Source organism: Anas acuta, chromosome 7 (assembly GCF_963932015.1).
Source record: "Anas acuta chromosome 7, bAnaAcu1.1, whole genome shotgun sequence".
Lineage (NCBI taxonomy): Eukaryota > Metazoa > Chordata > Aves > Anseriformes > Anatidae > Anas > Anas acuta.
The window spans coordinates 23,304,543-23,320,339 of NC_088985.1; the positions used below are offsets into that span (position 1 = coordinate 23,304,543).

Here is a 15,797-nt window from a genome sequence, read left to right on the forward strand (position 1 = left end):
TTTTTTTTGTTTTTTTTTTCCCCCCCTGTACAATTTTGGCTTGAAGCTAGGCACCCAGTTAACATTCTTGCTGCATGATGGGAGCAGTTAGTCTTATATTCAAGATGCTGCGTTACAATTGCTACACTGTCAGAGACATATTAGTGTGTTCTATCTAGAAGGCTGACAAGGAGTCCAGACTTCCAGTCTCTCCAGTAATAGCATTAGATCTCTAGTGTGGAATGAGGAAGGTTGCTATCAGGTTACTACGCAATCAATACAAGTGTGGGCAAGATTTATAACAAAGGATAAGGGTAAAGAGAACATCGTTATAGAAGAGTTTTGAAGATTAAATAATGCTTTAACCCAGAAGCAAGCCTTTTATTATTATTATTTTTTCCCCTATCAATAGGAAACTGAACAAGAACACTTGAATTGTTCCTGTTGAGACAGAGGTATCTAAACATAGCCAATACCAGTTCTGCATATCTCCTGAGTATAGTTAACTATTAGCACACGATAAATATTCAGATTTTTATGTACTCTAAACGACTCATTTCTTTATAGGTTATATTTATAGTCTATAAAAATAGAGTATACAGAAATAAAAGTGTTTAAAATTTACATGCTTAAGGACTACTTAGAAAAATATTATATGCAATATTCTATACCTGAGTAGTGGTTGCTTTGGATAAGAAGGTTGGTCACTGTTTTGGCATGACTGAGGTTTCTTTGTGACTTGCTTATAAATATTCCTTGCAGTTACTCCAATCCATAGCATAGTAGATAGAGTAGAATAATGAAGTACTATGCCAACCTAAAACAAGAGCAGATAGTTAAGCAAGTTAATAAGTATTTCTAACCAGAGAAGGAAAACACTTTAAAAAAAAAAGCAGACAGAAACTGTTAATTAATTATCATAGATAGATATCTGTAAAACCAAATGTAATGTTATGAAATCAAGACTGTAAAGACATTTGTAAAGAACCTGATTAATTACAATTTTTTATACCTGGATTTAAAGTGATGCAAAATGTGGTTTGTTTTACAAACTTTGTTAGCTTATTGTGACAATGCAATTTAAAAAATAATGACAGCATTTTTGCTTGCTATTATAATATTTTCTTTAATTTTTTCATCAATATACATTGTGATATCTTGTTGTAGTTCTGTCTCAGCTATGTGTGTCACAGCCAAGGTTGACTTCTTGTATTGATTAATTATTTGTCTGGGATCAGTGATAGTTGCCTAAAAAGCAAATTACTTGCAGGCATATTTTGAGGAACTTATAAACTTGGCCAGACAATTTTTAAAACTAAATGAGAGACCTTGGTGTCATCCCTCAAAAGGAAATGCAAACTCTCAATAGTGTTATTATCATGATGTCTCCAAGAAACTGGTGTGTTTATCATTGAAAGTAAAATAAAATACAGACACCTTTAAAATACTACCATCTTTGTTATGTTAGTAATTGTTATTCATTACTATGGAAACAGTAATTGGAATTTTATCCAATCTACAGTGCTTTATTACATCAGCTAAGTCTCCATCTGATTATATAAAATGAGGTTACCTTTGAAGCAATAACCTGACATTTTGCAGTGACAAGTAAAATATTGGTATAATTGGAGACCACATAAATGTTAAGGAATACAGAGAATTGGCTAAATAAAGCTAACACAAATCTATTATAATGATTTATTTGAACCAGTGTTCATTTTTGCTCAACTTAGAATAACTGACAGATAAAGGAAAAAAGAAATCCATGAATTTTGTTTTTATTTAGTAACATATCACAAAACTTGAGCACTGCAGAAAATATCATCAACAGAATACCCTTTGTAATTTTCTCTGGGACTTGTCCGACACATTAGACAAGAGAGCATAAAGCCTTCATAGCTGTTGTCGCTTGAGGTAAAAGAAGCGGAAATAAGAGAACGAGACAACTTTGTACCATCAGCTGGCAGACATTGCCAGTTCAGTGGCTAGTGCTGTCTGGACTTCGTTCATGTGCAGCTTGCAGCATTTCTGTAGGGACACAGTGAATATGACTATGAACTGAGGGGAGCAAAGGAGTAAGACAGGAAGGAGAAAAGGGGGAGGAGAAAGTGAAAAGAAGGTGGCAGAAACCAGAAGAAAGAAACTAGAAAAAAAAAAAAAAAAAAGGTTCAGCACCTCTTCCTCATTTCAGCACATCACTGTTATTATAAATTCTGTAATTATTCCATACAAGTATGCCAAAGACTTGATAAGATGAACAGCAAGGATGAATTCTGTGTGAGCAGACACCAACATGTGAAATTCAGCGTATATAGCCATATATTCAGAAAATGTGAGCCTCTTGAGAGAATTAAATTCCTAAAATAGCAGAATCAAATAATTTTATTGAACTTTGCAGGAGACAACTGAACTGAATGGAGAATATTGCTATGCCACACCTTAGTCACACTACCTTTCTCCACACTATGCCTATATTTCAGCAACTTAGTTGCTTCTGATAGACAACTCAAGCAAATACAAAAAATAGACAGAAATGTGTTCAGCTTCTGTAATATCTTTTCAGCAGTATGTCTCTTTTTCTCTCAAAATAAAGTTCTCCACTTGCATTTTTTGCTTAAGGCAAAAGAGTATATATCCTGATGTTACAGGACCTCCTGATGACTGATGAATATGAAGGATAATGGTGACAATATGGAGATAAAAACATATAGGACACTTAACAAAACGTGGAATTTGCAAGTGTGCACCAAGCTTTTATACTAAAATCCAAAGGAAAGGGTACTCTTTTCTCCTTGTGGAAATAATTTTTTCTGGACTAGAAATTTTGTTCTTACTCATTAACTAATAAACATTAGAAAAGGAATGCTTGTCACACATCATCTTGAAAATTCAGTAATTCAGTTTCAAAGTGGTGGGCTCAGCCCTCTGACTCTTCTTTCCCCCTATTTCCACACTGACAGCACTCATGACATGGAGATGTATTTCCCGCACTGTTGCACTTACAGGTTGTGGCTTTATGCTCTCTTGTCCCCCTCAGTGGGACCACCTCTTTCTAGCTGTCTTAAGCTAGGTAGACATCTGAGCCCTATGCTATGAATACGAGGTAACAGTTCATGACATCCAAAACAAGGTTAACAGAAAAGGAACAGGACAAAGTTATTTCTGTTCAGTAAATTCTCACTTAGATCCATTAGCAAACATAAAACTTAGGTTTATTGCATAAAGATCCAGGGTATGAGTTTATCCGTGTATAACTTGTTACTGGATTTGTGCCTCTGTAAAGCTGAGGAGGCCAACAAATTGATACAAATGAAATATCAAAATGTTCACTTAAAACTATCTAATGATAAACTTAAAACTGTAAAAGGGAAGTGGAGGTTCTGGTCAATGAAAATTGAATGAGAGTCAGGAGTGTGCCCTGGCAGCTAAATGGGCCAGCCATATTATGGATCAGGTGGATCAGGCACAGCATTGCTAGCCAGCTGAGGAAAGTGATTGTCCTGCTCTGCTCTGGTGTGGCATCACCTTGAGCCCTGTGTTTAGTTTTGGGTGCCACAATATAAGGACAAAAAACTATTTGCATCCAAAGAGAACAACAAATATGGTGAATGGTCTAGAGGGTGAGACATATGAGGAGCAGCTGAGGGCACTTGTTTTGTTCAGCCCAGAGCAGAGGAGGCCTAGGGGAGGCCTCATGACAGCTGCAGCTTCCTCACGAGAGGAGTGGCGGGGCAAGCGCTGAGCTCTGCTCTCTGGGGACAGCAACAGGACCTGAGGGAACAGTATGGAGCTGGTACAGGCTGGGTGTTAGGGAAAGGTTCTTCACTGAGAGGTTGGTCAAGCACTGGCACAGGCTCCCCAGGGAAGTGGTCACAGCACTGAACCTGCAGGAGTTTGAGAAGCGTTTAGACAACACTTAGACATGGTTTCATTTTTTGGGTGGTGCTGCATGGAGCCAGGAGTTGGATGTGTGGGTCCATTCCATCTCATGATTCTATGATCCTACCTTTGCTATAAGCGAAGCTTACCTTCACTACAATGTACGTTTCACTAAAATTGTGTGGGAAGGGCTATGTTTTGCTTACAGAACAGGGGTTATGACTGAATATGTTAAAGGTATGATGCTTATTCGTAAGAAGGCTTTCCACTCACAAGCCAAATGATACAGAAAGAACTATCAAGACTTATGCATTGAAGCCAGCATTGCACCTAAATCTGCTTAATAACAGCAGTTATTATGGGGAAAATTTTCTCATTTCCCTGGACTGTATTCCTAGAACTGGAGATAAGCACCAGCCTACTGAATAAAAGTTTGCAGTTTTTTGCAGTAAGAAGATGCTGTCTTTATGTGCTCCTTCAGCAAATTTCAGTACCCCAGAGGTTAGAAGTTCCACATGATGCAGTTGCCGTGGGAATGACCAGAATACAAATTTATGCAAAACATCCTGGCACAAAACAAAAACAAACAAAAACACAGCCTTACGCAGCTCTAACCTACACATATTTCCCCCCCCCCCTTTTTTTTTTTTTTAATATTTCAGATAAATAAGGCTCAGACAGTTCTATTCAAGGGAAGATATGGATATGCACTAACATTCTGATTAAACAATTAATCCTTCACAGAAAGAAAATAAAATCTTTTCAGTGAAATGGAAGGATTTTGAAATTTCCTTGTGGTTTCTAACACCAGTGGAAATATGTCGTGATCATAAAGCATTTAGCCTTAGAACAAACCTGTTCTCACTTCACAGTTAGAAAATTCATAGCAAGAAGCTGAGACCCAAAAATGAGATGGGTCTCACCAGGAAGGGACCAGGAAGTACAATCTTCATCATGCACATCTAACTCCACAACATGAAAACTCTTTCAGTGTCACTGGTTGCTGCAAGCAAAGTTTCTAGCCACTGATACTCTTGCTAGAACATATGATTAGCTCTTTTCCTCTTTTGGGAGAGCTAAGCAGTGCAGCATTAGAGACCTCTCAAAAGCCTGTATATAGAGTATACTTCTATATCTCTTTAGATGCCCTAAATGGCATACTCAGAAATACTCTTTTCTCCTCTTTCTATAATATTTTTTTTCCATGTATCCAGAGCTCCCACCGAAGTTGTGGCTCTTAACTTCTTAAATCAGTAGGTCACAAAGTGATCATGCTACCTAGTCTACTAGGATTAAAAAAAAATCAAAAATTCTGTCCCTTAAAATAACCTTTCTGTCTCCTGAGTCTTGTGCCCCTAAGACTACTTATTCTTCATGCTTCAACATGTGTAGTGGGACTAACCATTTCATCCCCTCGTGGTTATAGCCTCAGGGCTATGATGCTTTACAGGAAAATAGGGGGTGCCCTCACTCTTTCAGACTGAGGGTACAGAACCAATGCCTCCCACACTGTGGAGAGTGATCCAGCTACAGTTGTGTCTGCCTCCATCTCATTCCTTACAGGAAAGGAATAAGCCTTCTTCCCTGCCCTTTGAAGGATAGTAATCTGAGGGCCTAAGCAAGGGAGATAGAAGGGATTGGCTGCATTCTCCACCAGTTGGCTCAAGCACCTTTCTGTCTAGTGTAGTGTCTCTGAATCATCTCATTATGCTGTTCCTAACACAATCTTTGCCTTTTAAATGAATGATTTTGGCATAAACTCAAAGCTCTGGATTCTACGTGAACAGCCAGCATTCAGTGACACTCAGAGTCAGATTTGTGGGTAATCTCAGTCTGTAGATATAACCTAATTCACACAGGAAATCTGTGAAGAAGCAATTAGCTCTTCCAGACCAGCATTCTAACATCAGTTTTCTTTATAAATCACAAGTAAAGACTGCATAGCAAATATGTGAGTGAGACTGTCTATACAAAATCCTCTCTGAAATTGGTAGGCAGATTTAAAAGTAAGTTTTTAGATTTTTAGATTCCAGATAAAAATAAATATCTTACTATCTCTGAAAATACATTTTTTAATTCAATTACTTTGCCTTCAAGGAGATATGAAGGTTCTTCCAGCTATCTATCAGAGAAAATTGGTCCATTTCTATAGTATTAATTCCTGCCACTTAAAATTAGCCTGGGCCACATCATATAGAGGGAGAAGGTGATCCAAATGAAGTAATTTTAAAACCATCTTTTTTGGTTAATTATGAAGAAAAAAAATAACTCAGTCTATTACTTCACTTGGGTAAGAATGTTGCAGTGAAATTTTTGTGAAAATTTTAGGAATAATTACAATTAGAAAGGTAGATGTTCAGTGGCTTTGGCACCACATGTCAGCTGTTATGTCAGAAAATGCTTGCACTTGGAAGATTCCCTTATGCACTCAGGAAACCTAAAGTGCAAATTACATTACTGCAAGGAGAAGCTGTGTTTTGAATTTGAACAGATGGAAAGATACCTGTACTAGAGCAACACTGATGAGGTCACATGCATGGTATAACTAACATTTTAGTGCTGCTTGAAACAATAATATTTTTAAAAATATATTCTTAAACTCTAATACCAGCTTTTTTCCAGAAGTTAAAAAAAAAAAAAAAAAAAAAGAGAGAGAGACACAAACTCAGACTTGACACATGGCCTCATAGCAGCTGCACAAATGTACCTTTCATTGGTCTGAGTGATTCAAAAAAATTCTATATTCAATGGGCAGAAGAAAAGGAGCACTGTGCATCCCACCCCCGCTTAGGCAAACTATGGGAAGCATTAAAATATATGAGTTTCTCAGGAAACCATCAGCAAATCTGATCTGTCTTAGCTTTGGCACCCTGAAGGATAAACCACAGGGTAATCCTCTCAGGGTTACCACAGGATGAAACAGGCACCAGTACTCACAGAAGTTTGAACACAGTCAATGTCATTAGGCAAGAAAAGGTCCATGGTGGGGTACAATGTTCTGGTAGTAAACATTTGTTCAGCCTGTGTTGCCAGCTACAGGAGTCTTGTCTTAGATTACTTGGACTGTTGCATCAGTCAGCCCTACCTTATTCCATCAATTTCTACCAGGAACCAGAGAATGGTGTGTGTCGTGTGTGTCCTGTATCTTTGCTGTACCTTAACTTCTGACAATGTCTAAGTGGCATGATGTCACGTCAATAAATAACTTAATGAAACTGATTAGAAAGCATATGTGGATCCATTCAGTTTCCCTAAGTATGCACGTTTCTCAGCATCTCAGGGCTGCCCCTGTACCATAGCACTAGACAGTTGTCACTGATAATGCATTTTATGAAGATACTCCTGTAGTTTATGTATTACTCAACACATTATTAATAACTCATTTATCATAATCAATTTTTCATTATTACTGCTAACACTGCATTGTTACCATGCAATCTGCAAAGTAAATAACCAGACAATGATTCTAACAACAGATGGTCATTTGTGATCATGTAATTACATGGCCATGGCTGCCCTACAAACTCATCTTCTACCCTCACTTGCAAACTGTGGATAAAGACAATGGTAAATGATATTTCAATTTGATAGAACTCCCGGATTAATTACAACACAATTCACTAGATATTGTGAGATAAATATCTCAGAATAATTTCATGGACAGCTGTGTCAGTTAAATGAAAAATGATGTAATGTACATATGTAGACTTTATAAACAGAACATTATAAGTGCTTACAGATCTACTGGTGCTGTTTACTGGTGGTCGTGCACGAGTATACACACAAACTTTCCAGAGCATCTCACTGAAAACTAGAGTAATAACTCTTAAACTGAAAGTTGTATGCTGCCTACCACAGGAACATATAATCTATTTTTAAAAATTAATTTTATGTTTCATAGTGCACAGAAGTTGGAGTCAATATACTTCCTTCCTTTAGTCTTTTGTATCTCATTTTCCTCTAACTTCCCCATATAAATAGGTTACCTTCTTATGCAGTAAGTATTGTAGTAATAACTCAGACCAGCATTCTGAAGCAAATTTATCTAAAACCTAAAATTTTAAAGTGACAGGATAACACAAGTACAAAATATTATTTCACAAATAACCTTAAAATTCTTCATTCACTTGTTATGAAGATTCAAAATATTCTATCAACTTTTAAAATAAATCATATTTTTGATTTCACAAAAGCCTGAAGATTACACTGCAACAAGTATAGGTGTATTATCTATATTTGCATCAAGCAATAATAGTGAAACAACCATTCATTGCTTTATAATTTCATAAATGTATAATACAACAATTTATACTGAAAATTTTCCTAGTTACGTTATTTTCTTGTTTTTCTTAGACAGGAATTATTCTGAGTAAGATATGTAGCTTGCTGTTTATTATTCCTTGTAACTATCTCAGAAAGTGTTCAGGTAAAAATTGTAAGATGATTTTTTACACACAAATATAGAAAGTCAATTAATTATGTGCTACTGTTTTCAGTATGCTTGCTGAGAATTAGCAGGAGTGCTTAGATGAGTAATGCTATGATTTTTTCTAATAATAGAAATTTTACAAAGTTTTTTTTTGTTGTTGTTTTGTTTTGTTTTTTTTAATTCAAAATGTGGACATTGTCGCGAGCCAAGAAATAACTTGTTTTAGTTTAACAAACCAAATGGCCCCTATGCTTACAGTAGCTCAAGCCAGGCCTGCTCTGTGCATCTCTTTATGCTATACCCCTGGAAAGAACGGAACTATGAAAGATATGAAATAGTCCATAAATCTTAAGTGTACTGTGCTTCGTCTCCTTACTGTGAGCTGTAATTAAAAGACATAATCATGCTATAAACATTAGTCTACCCAAGCAGACACTTAGGGATGCCAGCACCATCCTCAGATAAATGGCATAATAATGACTTATCATTAAGGTTAGAAAAGACTTATTCTAAAGAACTTAAAATCCACAGACAAAGTATGAAAAGAAAAAGAACTAACAATATTATGTTAAAAGATACAATTTCAAGTTTTAATTATCTAATAAGAATTACTTATTATATTAAGTATATTAAGGAACATACTTACAGCTTGACATATAATTGGGTATTTAATGCGATTGATTCCACCAGCAAAAACAGCAAAGGTAAGAGCAGTATGGAAACAAAAGTTGAGAAGCATGTGCCATCCTTTTCTGCTTATTCGGATTGTACTGTTGAAAAAAAACATTTAAAAATGAAAAAAAGCATACCCACTATGCAAATTATACTTTGGAAAAATGCTTAACATGATATAATTAAATTCACTGATTCTTGAATACCTACACAGCAATATGCTTATAGAACACAGTCTAATTTATACAGCACTGAAGTCAAAAATAGGGGACGTAAAAAGGGTCTACTAATTTAAAGGTTCCTCCATCAAATCAAGCATCTAAAGAAGAGTGAGAAAAGCAAAAGGCTTATTGCATAACTTCAGATATGCAGGTTTAACAAGACATCTCTAAAGAATTAAATGGAAGCTGAAGATCAGAAGTCATTGCATTAAGTTCACTTAATTAATATTTAGCAGCTTCTACAGTACAATACATTCCTACTCTTTTAAATTGCTAATGGTCTTTAACAGAAGTATGCAGTTAAAATGACATTTATATAAATTTTTTATATAAAAGAAAACACAAGTTTTCTAAAACCAAGAAGACTTAAAAGTTGAAGAAAGTTTCTTTTACCCAATGACAGTAGCCAAATCTTTCAACCAAATCAATACCCGTGTAGCCGTCCTAGGTACTGCTGTTTTGCTATTTCAATAGAATTTGCCAGACAAAACTTTGATAGTGCCTGTGGTTTTATATTAAATTGTCAAGTTAGAAGTCTTAAGAACTATACACAGACCATTTAGAAATACATCTCAGGAAAGATAAAGTTTGGTAAAGGTTAATATAACTTTTTTTTTTTTTGGGGGGGTGGGAGGGGGGGTGTCTTCTTTGGTCTAAATCATGTTGACAATGTTGCCATCCAGCAGCAATTCACAACATTCATCTTCTCAGTAAGGGTTAGAAAAATTGCAGTATCTCAGCGTAACTCTGATCACTCTAACACAAATCCTTTAAAACTGGATTCTTACCTGTGATGGACAATGTAGGTGATAATGGAAGCAAACAGGCACAACAACATAACTGCAGTACATGCATATACCACAGGGTGCAGAAACTCCCCTGGGTACTGGGGGAAAGACAGCACTGTCTTAAAATCCTATGGAGAAAGCAAAATGATTTAACACTGTTAGGCATGTGTGAAACTCAGACTTCATTTCAATATGACCTGTCATTTCTAGCTGTTTCCTCTCTAGAGCAGGAAAATAAGATGATGAACTTTTTATGTAGATACAGTTCATGAATTTACATTGACATCAGACTGCTCCTTCCTCATCTGCATACACTTTGCAAGAGAAATTAGCCTTTTTGTACAAGCAGACATATCCTAATTAAAAAAAAACAAAAAACAAAAAAACAAAAAAAACCTGAAAAAGTATACAGAATATTATATCTAGCAGGCTTTAGTAATATCTGTTCCTTCAGATAACATGAACTTTATGCATGTATTTTACTAGGATATTAAATACAAAATATCAAATTACCATAAAGGTCTCTAAATGGCATACAGACAACTTCAGAAGAACCACTCAAAGGAACGAAAGCCCAAAGATTACATCCAAAATATTGACTTAGCAGCTCCTATATTCAAATACCATCCCCAGTTGATGCACCCCTTCTGACCCAGTGACCTTCGTGCTTAGAAGCAAATACTCTACTACCTATACAAATTCAAAAGTAGTTTGACAGCTATATTAACAGAAAAGTAAAGATCTGTGTATTTCTTTTGGACCTGCTAGTGTCTACTAACAAAATTCTTCATAAAAAAAATCAAGAAAAACATTAAAATCTTAGTAAAATTAACCATATTGATTTCCGATTCTGAAGTACTGGATCTCACAATGAAGAAATAATAAGAGAGCTAAGTCTGCAGGTGAAATGGATGGAAAGCAGGAGACTGTCACAGAAAACAGTGTCTTCACACTGTCTGAATTAAACAAAACATTAGATTTCCACTGTAATACACTAAGCCACATCTGTTTGTGGCACTACATTTCTGGAAAAAAATAAATATATATATATATATACATAACTTATCACCCAAGTGCAAACAAAGTATTATCTGTATGCCAGTTTCCATGGGCAATGCCATTAACTGTGAACTGTGCACACAGGAACACACACATATCCTAGCACAGAAAAATGCAATATTCAAAAAAGCTACTAAAATACAATCCAGGAAATACTAACACTGAAAATAATGACAAACTGTTTTATTTATTTGTTTGTTTTTTAATCTTACTGATCAATTTTAGGTTGTGGTGGAGTTTAGCTCCTCAGTAGGGCAAAACCATCACACTTGGAAAAAAATATAATTTTCTTGAGGTGAAATTTCCTCTTGGATACTGGGACGTTAATGCTAGTACTTTTTTTTTTTTTTTTCTCTTCAATTACATTTGCATGCAGAGAGCTGCTTTCCAGAACCATTTGTGTATATGAATTTGTCCATGTACAAGCAGCTAACATTCATGAGTACATGCAATTATTAAATTAGGGAACAAGGCACAGTTTGGTTTACCTCCCAAGTAATATATGCTGTAGTAGTCATTATTTTTCTTTGTAGCAGCTTTAAACTTCCAAAGAGTGATTGTAGCAGTTTCACCAGATGTATATTAATTTCAGACATAAACAGAGTAGCTTACAACATATATAAAGAATATCAAAATGAACAAATAGCATGAACTAGATAGCAAATCATCATCACAACCTTCTATCACAGAGTACCACAGTACTCTTCAAGTATTTCCTCAGCTAGTGTGTGTCCCTCAGTTTGAACTCCTCAGTTAAATTTGTTCAGTCATTTGTCCCATACACAAGTACTCTTCGAGCCCTGCTGAGTATGCCAGGACTCAAAGTCAGTGATGGAGTCACTTGTCACAGAGGTAATCTTCTACTGTCTCCTAATATTTTTGCAATTTTTCACCACATTTTTTTTTTTTGACAATTAATTAACCATTAATTAACAATTAACAATTGTTATATTGGACAATTTAACAAGAAATACTCTGCTGAAAGTGTTTACTATTACTAATATAATCGTGTTTTGGTATACTAATAGCATAGTTTGTTGAAATTTTAGATATATATTTGCTTTACTCTGTATTAAGAAACCACACTATAATATCGTTGCAACAGTGAAGTTATTTAAGTCAATATATATCTTGGACACTTCTGAAAGAGTCTGAAAAATTACCAAAATCATGAAGAATGAAACACACTGAAATGTGAAGAACACACATTTTCATTTATCTAGCAACAAATGAAAATGACTTTGCATCATGTGGCATCAGTCAGTGTACTAAAGAATTATCTTTTATGCAGTTTAAATGCAAGGATCAGCCAATCACTATGTTTTAATACTTATATAAAAGAAAATGCCATATGTTTTACAGGAATACAGCCGTTTTGCATGCAGAAGAACCAAGAACAACTGGCAACTTAAATCTAATTCCATTTTTAAATCTTCATTTTTATCTCTTTTCTAATCTTGTACAGCAATTAAGTGGTAAAACTTTTGAGTATTATAATATGTTACATGTATTACCAATGTAGAATATATTTTAAAGATTTTTGTACTGATTTCATTACAGATATGCAATAGATTCATCTTGTCTGCTTTTTAATGGCAATTAAATCTTATTGATTTGTCAACTTCCCCTGAGTAATCCTCCGAGGAAGAGAGCATTCAGAAAACAAAGTTTTGTTTTGTTTTGTTTTCATGCTGTATGCAAAGCAGCATAATTGTATGTTAGATTTAAATAAGGCAGGTTTAGTTTATTTTCTGGAAGTGACCGAAATGATGACAGTACTGAAAAAAAATGGGAATTATCTACAGGAAAATGAATACACACAAAACTGTTACCTTTACAAAGGAAATGCTGTGTACAACTCCAAGACCAGTAAAATACTGTCTAATGAGACATCATCATTCATTCACCCTTATAACATTATGTGGTGTAAATACCACTGTAGCTCACAAGGCATGATAGAAATTAGTGATGGAAATTAATGACAAAAGATATTCTATCAGCTATTTTGTCCATCGATGGGAATTACAAAAATATCAGAGTGCAAGTGGGACTGTTTCACTTGAGTCTTCAAATGCAAAAATCAACTAAAATAGACAAATCTCTCCTGATCACTTAAAATTAAATATGGAAGTATAAAAAGGTACAGACGAATTACATGCCACGGGCATCCCTGAGATATCTAACAACAGATGCTGAAAAAGGTGAAGGGAAGATACAGTGAGCTAGTATTAAATACCTGGTACTTCCACGAAATCATATATGTTAAAAAACTAGAAATCTAGTTTGTGTTGTAACTTTTAAAAAATCCATATACTAATATTAGATTATATGTTTATTTTTGATATATTTCTTATAACAATATGACTAAGAAAGTATAATCTAATAGTTTTTTGTGTTTAAAGCACGATACTTGAAATTGTTTTCCCCAAGGAATTCATATCCACATGCCTCAGAGACTTAAAAAGAGACGTGCATTTGAACAATCAGTTACAGTGAGAGTTAGATTCCTAATACCTAAGCAAAACAAAAATCAGTTAGGTGCCAAAGTCTGTTAAGATGCTTAGCAGCACCACAATAAGGAAATTAAGTGAAGAACTGGGTCATTACAAGGAGCTGAAAACACTGCAATGCACACTGAGTGGAGCAGCTGATGTGCTAGAAGGCAAGGTAGCCATTTGGTGGAATCTCAAGAGGCTGGAGGCATGGGCTGACGGGAACCTCATGAAGTTCATTAAGGAGAAATAAAAGTTTTCCATCTCTGGGATAGAGGAACCCTGACAGCCGTACAGTTTGCAAGACAAGTGACTGGAAGCCAGCTTTACAGAAAAGGATCAAGGGGTATTGCTGGACAATAAGTTGAAAGCAAATCAGTGGTGAGCCCCTGTGTCATGTACCATTAGCCACCCATTGGGCTATATTAGAAAACCACAGACAGCAGGTTGAAGGAAGTGATTATTCTCTTCTATTCAGCATTTCGAGACCAAATCTCAAGTAGTGTGTCTGCTTTGGAATGCTTCAGTACAATGAAGATGTTGAAAAAATGGAAGTCCATTAGAAGCAACCAAAACAATAAGGTGGCTGAAGACCTAGATCCTAGGGCTTAAACTTACATCTCAATCACCCAAGAGTTGGGCCATTTTACTGAGCACCTTTACAGTCTGGATCCCTTTACACCGTTGTGGAAGCTGTACCACTGAGAATGGAAGATCCCTTAAAGCAACAGAAAGCAAGAGCAAATAGATATGAAGAGCTTGAGCCAGAGGTCTGCTTTGTTATAAAGTTAGGGCATTTTGAAGGACATGAACCTGTATTTTTGTTCCCAGTGCCAAGCCACCTTATGCATTTTACAGCACACAAAAAAAATACATACTATACAGTATAATTTAATGAAAAGTAGATATAATCCAAGGAGAAAAGGATTAAAGAGATCTTGCTCTTCTGATTATACTCACTCTAAGGCTTTGTACAAAAGATTAGAACATTCAAAATATTCTGGAAAAAACAGAAACCTTCTGGGAAGTTGATTTCAATACAGTGCACCAGGCCTAAGCACTGTTTGCTATGTGAACAGTACATCCCAGCTCAAAACTCAGGTGAAGAGTGTGCAGATCTTTGCTAGGCCACTGACTGACAACAGAGCTTGGAAAGTTAGCTCTACACTACAGGAAGCATCTATAGTTGCTTATCAACAAAAATTACAAAAAGCTTATTCTTAAAACTCCCTCTTTAAAAGCAGCCTGATTTATCAAAGGATTGAATTGCTTTTCAACAGTCTGTTATGGGAAAACCCTGTGTTTCCTATAGGGAAAATGTCAAATACCATAATTATATCAAGCTTCTAAATAACATCTCTGTAATACTTCCCTGACTCATGAATTAATTTCTTGAACTGTTTAACAGGCTGTTTAACTTGGAGAAACCCTGAAACATGGACATTTAGAAGACTATTTTCAGGAGTGGACTTCAGGAATAGGTAAAAGAAATCCTGCAATTTTCTCCAGTCACACTGAAAATATTGAAAATGTAGTATTTGTGGTGCTGTGATCCTTCCAGCTTGGAAAGGCTTCAGTTTTTCAGGAAATGCTCATAAAACAAGGGAAAAATCCTTTAACTTCTTTGGCATGATCCCTTACTAGTACCTTGCCTCTCCACAATTTCTCCTTCACACAATTTTTCCACAAGGAAAACCTTCACACAAGGTTTGCTGCCAGAGTGGTTTCAAAATTTGCTCCATTTTTGTCAGCTTCGTCTCCTCAGCTGTATTTATCACCAATAGCCATCCACTTTTCCAGTGAATGACTCCTTTCAGTTGCAATAAAAAACAACTCAACAAACAACAAAAGAACAAACAAAAAAGAAACACACCTATGTTATTTGGAAGTAGTAGATATATGATGACAATAAAGGAAAGGAGTTGTTTTCAATTTTATGTTTGTTCAACCTATCTCCAAGATTAAAATAAAAAATGCTAACAATATTTATTAATCCATTTTATCTTAATTGAGAAGAAGCATACATAGACTTGAGAATTTTGCTAGTGCTTATTTGTCAGATTTGAGAAAATTACTATTGACAAAGCAGTCTTGTCAGGGGAAAAGGATATGCTGTACACAATTACAGTAATATCCATCACTATTGAATTGCCATTCTGTTCTAAGAAAAATGAAGGGAAGAACAAAGGACAAAGTATGTCAAAACATATTTAGCAAATTTTGAAGTTCAATGTTACTGTTGGATATTTTTGTTATCTTCTGAAGAGTTTTTACTCAC

General features: G+C 35.4%; 1 protein-coding gene across 9 annotated transcripts in view; it reads right to left on the bottom strand.

Annotated features, from left to right (window-relative positions):
• Positions 1–15,797, bottom strand: part of ADGRA1 (adhesion G protein-coupled receptor A1) — a 277,097-nt gene that overhangs the window by 36,861 nt on the left and 224,439 nt on the right. For all 9 annotated transcript variants that reach the window (XM_068688179.1, XM_068688176.1, XM_068688175.1 and 6 more), the window contains 3 exons: positions 9,969–10,096; positions 8,934–9,057; positions 651–796 (listed from right to left, as the gene is read on the bottom strand). In XM_068688179.1, coding sequence (XP_068544280.1) covers positions 651–796; positions 8,934–9,057; positions 9,969–10,096 — 398 coding nt within the window. The remainder of the gene's footprint in view (positions 1–650; positions 797–8,933; positions 9,058–9,968; positions 10,097–15,797) is intronic.